Genomic DNA, 9,089 nt, shown 5'->3' with positions numbered 1-9,089 from the left:
ACAGGTGTCTCCGAAGGTACTTGTTGGGTTGGCGTATTTCGAGATTAGGATTTGCCACTCCGATTGTCGGAGAGGTATCTCTGGGCCCTCTCGGTAATGCACATCACTATAAGCCTTGCAAGCATTGTGAGTAATGGGTTAGTTGCGAGATGATGTATTACGGAACGAGTAAAGAGACTTGCCGATAACGAGATTGAACTAGGTATTGAGATACCGACGATCGAATCTTGGGCAAGTAACATACCGATGACAAAGGGAACAACGTATGTTGTTATGCGGTCTGACCAATAAAGATCTTCGTAGAATATGTGGGAGCCAATATGAGCATCCAGGTTCCGCTATTGGTTATTGACCGGAGACGTGTCTCGGTCATGTCTACATAGTTCTCGAACCCGTAGGGTCCGCACGCTTAAAATTTCGATGACGTTTATATTATGAGTTTATATGTTTTGATGTACCGAAGGTTGTTCGGAGTCCCGGATGTGATCACGGACATGACGAGGAGTCTCGAGATGGTCGAGACATGAAGATTGATATATTGGAAGCCTATATTTGGATATCGTAAGTGTTCCGGGTGAAATCGGAATTTTACCGGAGTACCGGGAGGTTACCGGAACCCCCCGGGGGCTTAATGGGCCATAGTGGGCCTTAGTGGAAGAGAGGAGAGGCGGCCAGGGCAGGGCCGCGCGCCCTTCCCCCCTAGTCCGAATAGGACAAGGAGAGGGGGGCGGCGCCCCCCCTTTCCTTCCTCTCTCCCTCCTCTTTCCCCCTCCACTCCTAATCCAACAAGGAAAAGGGAGGGAGTCCTACTCCCGGTGGGAGTAGGACTCCTCCTGGCGCGCCCCCTCCTGGCCGTTCGCACCTCCCCCCTTGCTCCTTTATATACGGGGGGCAGGGGGCACCCTAGAGACACAACAATTGATCGTTTGATCTTTTAGCCGTGTGCGGTGCCCCCTTCCACCATAGTCCACCTCGATAATACTGTAGCGGTGCTTAGGCGAAGCCCTGCGTCGGTAGAACATCATCATCATCACCACGCCGTCGTGCTGACGAAACTCTCCCTCAACACTCAGCTGGATCGGAGTTCGAGGGACGCCATCGGGCTGAACGTGTGCTGAACTCGGAGGTGTCGTGCATTCGGTACTTGATCGGTCGGATCGTGAAGACGTACGACTACATCAACCGCGTTGTGCTAACGCTTCCGCTTTCGGTCTACGAGGGTACGTGGACAACACTCTCCCCTCTCGTTGCTATGCATCACCATGATCTTGCGTGTGCGTAGGAAATTTTTGAAATTACTACGTTCCCCAACAGTCTAAGCTTGGGGGAGTTGATACGTCCATTTTGCATCATGTTTACCTACTATTATTTATAATGTTTTTATGCATAATAATGCTTTTTGGAGTAATTCTAATGCCTTTCCTCTCATTATGCAAGGTTCACACAAAAAGGAAGAATTCTGGCAGCTGGAAATCTGGACCTGAAAAAGCTACGTCAGGCTACCTATTCTGCACAACTCCAAATGAGCTGAAACTTCACGAGGAATTTTTATGGAATAAATAAGACATACTGGAGCAAATAACTACCAGAGGGGGGCCACCTGGTGAGCACAAGACACCAGGGCGCGCCCTGGTGGGTTGTGCTCAGCCCAGCCCACCTCCAGTGCCCATCTTCTAGTATATAAGTCATTTTGACATAGAAAAAATAAGGAGAGGACTTTCGGGACGGAGCGCCTCCGTCTCGAGGCGGAACTTGGGTAGGAGCACTTTTGCCCTCCGGCGGAGCGATTCCGTCGGGGGAACTTCTCTCCCGGAGGGGGAAAATCACCGTCATCATCATCACCAACCACTCTCCCATCTTGGGGAGTGCAATCTCCATCAACATCTTCAACAGCACCATCTCCTCTCAAACCCTAGTTCATCTCTTGTGTTCAATCTTTGTACCGGAACCTTAGATTGGTACTTGTGGGTGACTAGTAGTGTTGATTACATCTTGTAGTTGATTACTATATGGTTTATTTGGTGGAAGATTATATGTTCAGATCCATTATGCTATTTAATATCCCTCTGATCTTGATCATGATTATCATTTGTGAGTAGTAACTTTTGTTCTTGAGTTCACGTGAGAAATCGTGTTGCAAGTAATCATGTGAACTTGATATGTGTATGATATTTTGATAGTATGTATGTTGTGATTCCCTTAATGGTGTCATGTGAACGTCGACTACATGACACTTCACCATATTTGGGCCTAAGGGAATGCATTGTGGAGTAGTTATTAGATGATGGGTTGCGAGAGTGACAGAAGTTTAAACCCTAGTTTATGCGCTATTCCGTAAGGGACCGATTGGATCCAAAAGTTTAATGCTATGGTTAGAATTTATTCTTAATACTTTTCTTGTAGTTGCAGATGCTTGCGAGGGGATTAATCATAAGTAGGAGGTTTGTTCAAGTAAGAACATCACCTAAGCACCGGTCCACCCACATATCAAATTATCAAAGTAGCGAACACGAATCGAACCAACATGAAGAAAGTGACTAGATGAAATTCCCGTGTACCCTCAAGAACGCTTTGCTTATCATAAGAGATCGTTTTGGCCTGTCCTTTGCCTCAAAAGGATTGGGCTACCTTGCTGCACGTTTGTTACTATTATCGTTACTTGCTCGTTACAAATTATCTTGCTATCAAACTACTCAGTTACTTACAATTTCAGCGCTTGCAGACATTACCTTGATGAAAACCACTTGTCATTTCCTTCTGCTCCTCGTTGGGTTCGACACTCTTACTTATCGAAAGGACTACGATTGATCCCATATACTTGTGGGTCATCATCTTCCACGAAATAAACCATATAGTAATCAATTACAAGATGTAATCATCACTACTAGTCACCCACAAGTACCGATCTAAGGTTCGGGTACAAAGATTGAACACAAGAGATGAACTAGGGTTTGAGAGGAGATGGTGCTGTTGAAGATGTTGATGGAGATTGCCCTCCCCAAGATGGGAGAGTTGTTGGTGATATGATGACGATGATTTCCCCCTCCAGGAGGGAAGTTCCCCCGACGGAATCACTCCGCTGGAGGGCAAAAGTGCTCCTGCCCAAGTTCGCCTCGAGACGGCAGCGCTTCGTCCCAAAAGTCCCTTCCTATTTTTTTCTAGGTCAAAATGACCTATATATGAGAAGATGGGCACCGGAGGTGGGCCGAGGAGGGCACAACCCACCAGGGCACGCCTGGGGGCCCTGGCGCGCCCAGGTGGGTTGTGCCCACCTGGTGGGCACCCTCTGGTAGTGATTTGCTCCAATAATTCTTAAATATTCCATAAAAAATCTCCGTAAAGTTTCGGCTCATTTGGAGATGTGCAGAATAGGTAACTTTGACGTAGCCTTTTCAGATCCAGAATTCCAGCTCCGGTATTCTCCCTCCTTGTGTAAATCTTGCATATTATGAGAGAAAATGCATTAGAATTACTCCATAAAGTATTATTATTCATAACAACATAAATAACAGTAAGAAAACATGGTGCAAAATGGACGTATCAACTCCCCAAGTTTAGACCTTGCTTGTCCTTAAGCGAAAACTGAAATCGAAAAACATGTCCACATGCTTAGAGAGAGAGAGGTGTCGATAAAAACAAAATACGGACATAGAAGCATCATGTATATTATTATAACAGCAACAAAACTTTATTATAGAACCTTTAACATGAAACTTTATCAAACAACTTTTATCATATAACTTCTCATGAACAAGTAACAATTCATCACAACATCGAAATATAAAGCATAAACTCTATTGAAAACCAACAAACTATGTTCTCAGTCAACTTTGCAACTACAATTCATCATCTTTTCAGGAAGGGTCATGTATCGGAGCCTTTTGGCAAGTCCACATACTCAACCATCATATAGTATTCTATGATTGCTAACACTCTCCGCATACACATGAGCAAAAAGTTTCAACCGGACACATAGAAAGATAGGGGCTTATAGTTTCGCCTCCCAACATATTCACCTCAAGGGTGATGTCAACAATAATAACTCATGCCCACCCATATCCAACTGGATATATGTGCCTAGATCTTTCCTCACCACATGATGCTTGCAAAAGAGAAAATAAAAAGGAATAGGGAAGAATACTTTGACTCTTGCATAAAAGTAAATACATAAAAGTAAAAGATAGGCTCTTCGCAGAGGGAAGCAGAGGTTGCCCTGAGCTTTTTGTTTGTATGCTCTATCTCTTAGTGCAAAAGAACGTCACGTTATATTGCCCCTTATGATAGCAACCTTTATTATGCAGTCTGTCACTTTTATTATTTTGCCATCACAAGTTCGTACAACGCTTAATTTTCTCTTACACTAAATGATCTAACACATTTAGAAGCAATTTTTATTGCCTTATTGCACCGATGATAACTTACTTGAAGGATCTTACTCAATCCATAGGTATGTATGGGGTTTAAGGGTTTTGGATGCACAATTAGTATCTCTACTTAGTGCGAAATTTTGGCTAGCAAAGATATTGAGCAAGCACCACATGTTAAAGGATCTATGACAACATAACTTCTATGTGAATATGACAAACATAAATCATTACATTGTCTTGCTTGTCCAACGTCAATAATTTTGGCATATAATATTTTGATGGGGGCTCACAATCATAAAAGATGTCCAAGATAGTGTATTTGCATGTGAATCTTCTCTTTCCTTATTAATTCTTTCATGAGTTGCATCATTGACCAATGCTATGTTTGTCAATCTCCAATAAATTTTACCACTTATACTTTTCCTTATGTGATATCATTACTCACCATAATATTAGCATATGATCTTTTCCATTTATTTCCTTTTTTTATTGAAACTTAAAAGTAAAGAAAGCAAAACATAAACTAAACTTTATTATATATCTCGAACACGATTACATAGATAGATCACTAAGCAAACACTCAAAAAGAAAGGATCGAACTAAACTTTTATTCAACTAAATCAAAAGATAACCGAAGATCAAACTAAAATAGATAAAGGCAAGGATAGTGGTGGTGATACGATACCGGGACACCTCCCCAAGCTTGGCACAAGCCAAGGGGAGTGTCCATACCATGAACTCAAATCTCCTTTGGTGATGAAGAAGGTGGTGGTGGTGATGATGTAATAGGCTTATCCTTTTTCTCCAGCTTGCGTCGGAGGGTAAAATTATCTATCCTCAGCTTCTCATTCTCCATCTCAAGCTTTATTATCTTCTTGCATAATGCCTCCTTGCTTTCTTGCTTGAAACAAGGGGGGACTGGTTCATCTTCATCTTCCTCATTGGTGAACCATATATAGGGGTAGGTGTCTTTGAAGATATTCTTATCCAAAGGCTCATAAGAAATTGGGCAATCCTCTTCCGAACCTTGGGATGACATATTACAGATCTACCATGAAAACGGCAAGAAAGAAGAACCTAAGATTTCTCTGCGATACCGTGGTCACGTTCGGGGGGTATATAAAGGTTTTTTTATCTTGGGAAACAAGCAAACGGGAGAAAAACGGAGTCCGGAAGGTTCTGAGGTGGGCACAACCCACTTGGGCGCGCCTCGGGAGATGGAGAGGTGCTCGAGCATGTGATTTCGAACCAGACAAATGACACACGTTTATGGCTTTTTAAATCCATGAATAAGCAAGATCTAGCAAGAGTTAATCACCATGTGGGCTATTTGGTGGGCGAGAAGACGTGCAGTTCATGATAGTGAATTTTAGAGTCCTCCATCCACCACGTGCTTTGTTAGTAGATACATGAAAGACCCGAAAACTTATTGCCTGTTTCGAGCAACTTTTCGGCTACATTGTACCAAAAGGGTCCATATATGGATTGCACTAGATGGAGTTGCCGCTAAAATAGATGTGGATAGTGGACGCTCTCGTCAAGACAATATGGGTGTATCGGCGGCCATTTGCAGGGACAAGGAAGGGCAAAGAGCCTCAGTTCCAGCTCAGGACTTCAATCTCAGACATATGATCATGTTTGATTGCATAGAAGTTATCCCAAACATCAACAGGGGTGCCGCGACTTCCTATGATTTGGTTTTGAACTAGAAAGGATATTGTGATTGTTAGTTTTCGTTGTGAGAATCGGGAGGCCAACTTTGAAGCACATGCAACAGCAAAAGCATCTTCGACTCTCCCTATGGGTCGCTACATGTGGCTAGGGATTATACCAGATATCACTTTGTACTCCTTCTGCATCGAACGTTGAATAAAACCCCTAGTTCACATAAAACAAATATCAAATGTACAACCTTTTTTAAATGTGCAAGTTTATGTAGATGCTACACGAGTTCCCCTGAAAACAAGAGGCAACGTGAATAAATAGCATCATGACCCCTTAAAATATGATTACATGTTTGTCCAAAAAATTGTTTCTAAAATTGATGTGAATTTTGGTGTCATTCTTTTTTTTTACACAATTTTGGTGCCATTCTCACTAATCATGTACATACATAGTGTGAGATTAGGGTGGTTTTGTTTTCCTTTATTTTTTTCGAGAATTTCCTTTCCTTTGTCAGCAGAAAATTAGGGTGCTGGGCTTGGATGATGTTTCTGTTGTGGATACTTTTTTGGGCCCAAAAGAAAAACATACACAGAAAATTAGGGTTTGAATGATGCTTTTTTGGATACTTATTATTTGGGCCGAAAAGAAAAACATGCACACCACTGGGTTCAGCGAAGTCCCCGCAGAAAAAAAAGGAGCGGATTCAGCGAATCGGATCCTCACCGTCCGTCTGGCCGATGCGCGAGCGCCCCGCCACCGTCAGATCAGAAACCCTAGCTCCCCAGCTGTATAAAAGAGGATCCCCTCGCCCTCATCCCCGCCCCGCGCGCCGATTCCACTAGGTTTTCCAACTCCCCTGCAACCGCCGCCGCCACCTCCCCTCCCCCCACCACACCCTCAGCCATGGCGGTCGCGGAGCCGGTGCCCGGGGGCGACGTGAAGCTCTTCAACCGCTGGACCTTCGAGGATGTTCAGGTGAGAACGCCCTCGCAACCCCTCCTCCCTTTCCCACGGCCGCCGCTGCGGCGGCGGCCCGGCAGTGGGAGGCGCAGATCTGGGCGGTGGCTAACCGTGGCGGCCGTGTTTTGCAGGTGACCGACATCTCGCTGAACGACTACCTCGCGGTGACGTCGATGAAGCACTACACTTTCCTGCCGCACTCCGCCGGTCGCTACTCGGCCAAGCGCTTCCGCAAGGCGCAGTGCCCCATCATCGAGCGCCTCACCAACTCCCTCATGATGCACGGGCGCAACAACGGAAAGAAGATCATGGCCGTCCGCATCATCAAGCACACCATGGAGATCATCCACCTCCTCACCGACGCCAACCCCATCCAGATCATCGTTGATGCCATCATCAACAGGTACCGATCTCCCTCTGCTTATCTTCTATGCAGTATTGTCTAGGTGATGGTAGTTTGCCTGCAGTGACTAGTATTAGATCTAGTTGAGTGAGTGGTGTTGGTAGTCGAATATCACTGTCAGTTTAATTTGTTTAACTGAAACTATTCCAGTACCCAGTTTAATTATATTGTCTAGTAGTATAGAATGTTACCAGGTTCATCTCTTAGTTGAAATCTTGTACTATGATTTGGATGATAGCCATGTGGTAATCTGCTAAACGGTTTTGGCAAATTCCTGCTTCATATTAGGCTCTACCACTTTTACTGTTTTGCTTTAGGTGTTTGGGTAATGGATTATCCTTATTAGGTTTAGCGGACTTTTATATCTAATAAATGTTGGATGCTAGTTTGCTAGCAGCACCTAAAATTTCTTGCCTTGAAAAGCTCGATTCTGTTAGCAGCGCTGAGGAAATTCTAGTGAGTGATAGTGTCCATTCCCAGTGTTTTCCTAGATACATGCTTATTTAACTGTGACGTCTGTTGATTTTGTTCAAATTTGGATAATGTAGTTTCTCACTGAGTGCCTTAACGGTAATTGTGAATTTGTGTTGTATCTGGGCTCTTGATTTCTGTATGAACTTTGCTTCATGTGCTATTACCCTGTTGCAGTGGTCCACGTGAGGATGCTACCCGTATTGGGTCTGCTGGTGTTGTGAGGAGGCAGGCTGTGGATATCTCCCCCCTGAGGAGGGTGAACCAGGCTATCTACCTTCTGACCACTGGTGCCAGGGAGAGCGCCTTCAGGAACGTCAAGACCATTGCTGAGTGCCTTGCTGATGAGCTGATCAATGCTGCCAAGGGCTCATCCAACAGGTATACCATAAACCCCATTTCTGTTTGCCTTGTCTGTCAATTTGAATTGAAGATGAGTGTGTGTGCTCATGGATTCCTTAACTTGGTTGCAGCTATGCCATCAAGAAGAAGGACGAGATTGAGCGTGTTGCCAAGGCTAACCGTTAAGATGGATGTGCATCTGAGGGTCTCGCTTTTGGCTGGAGATTTTGAAGTGAATGTGTTTTACAAGATATCTAGAACTGTTTTAGCTATGCGTTAAGTTTTATGGAATGAACATTTCGATGTAGTGGCAAGAACGTGCCTGATGCTTGTCTTTGTGAAACCTATTCCTGTTCAGACATATTTGGATATGTTGAATGTCGATGTGTTCTGTCATAATATGTCTTGGTTTGATCTATTCTTGCGAATGCTTATTCCACTTTGCAATAGTGTATGCATGCTTACTATTGCATACTTAAGCTCTGTCGTACTTGTCATTACAACAACTTTGGCCGATTCCCTATAGCAGATATGTCATTACCACAACCTTTTATGACTGTTTTATCATCAAGTCCATTAGTCACCTGCCTTCTGTGATTCTGTTTAAATTTTGACTTTCGACTGCCTGTTTCTTAGTCTTTTGCAAAAACTACCAGACATCTTTCTTGAACAAAATTAGGAGGAGGTTAAATATTTGTTTTCTTTGGAGGAGGAGGTGTAGGAGCATCTTAAGTTGCTATAGGAAGTGTTCTAGCAGGACAAAAGTTTTTCAAAAAGTCAAATGTTATAGCAGAATATATGAAGATTTGCAATACTAAATGTATAAAATATCAAAGTATATGGTGAATGTAGTGATAATTATTTGGCACTGTAGGCTTTTT

General features: G+C 43.6%; 1 protein-coding gene across 1 annotated transcript; it reads left to right on the top strand.

Moving 5' to 3' along the window:
- The first annotated feature begins 6,834 nt into the window (after positions 1-6,834).
- On the top strand, positions 6,835-8,626 carry LOC123077234 (40S ribosomal protein S5). The gene is made up of 4 exons (XM_044499467.1): positions 6,835-7,007; positions 7,124-7,395; positions 8,044-8,247; positions 8,340-8,626. The coding sequence occupies exons 1-4, from the start codon at positions 6,936-6,938 to the stop codon at positions 8,392-8,394; spliced, it is 603 nt and encodes a 200-aa protein (XP_044355402.1). The 5' UTR covers positions 6,835-6,935; the 3' UTR covers positions 8,395-8,626.
- The last annotated feature ends 463 nt before the right edge of the window (positions 8,627-9,089 follow it).

Source organism: Triticum aestivum, chromosome 3D (assembly GCF_018294505.1).
Source record: "Triticum aestivum cultivar Chinese Spring chromosome 3D, IWGSC CS RefSeq v2.1, whole genome shotgun sequence".
NCBI lineage: Eukaryota > Viridiplantae > Streptophyta > Magnoliopsida > Poales > Poaceae > Triticum > Triticum aestivum.
The sequence above is the reverse complement of the archived record's forward strand: the minus strand, read 5'-3'. Positions and strand labels throughout refer to the sequence as shown.

Coding starts and splice junctions, on each gene's coding strand:
- LOC123077234 (XM_044499467.1), top strand. CDS start 6,936: ATGGCGGTCGCGGAGCCGGTGCCCGGGGGCGACGTGAAGCTCTTCAAC. Junction 7,008..7,123: donor GGACCTTCGAGGATGTTCAG/GTGAGAACGCCC, acceptor CGTGTTTTGCAG/GTGACCGACATCTCGCTGAA. Junction 7,396..8,043: donor GTTGATGCCATCATCAACAG/GTACCGATCTCC, acceptor ACCCTGTTGCAG/TGGTCCACGTGAGGATGCTA.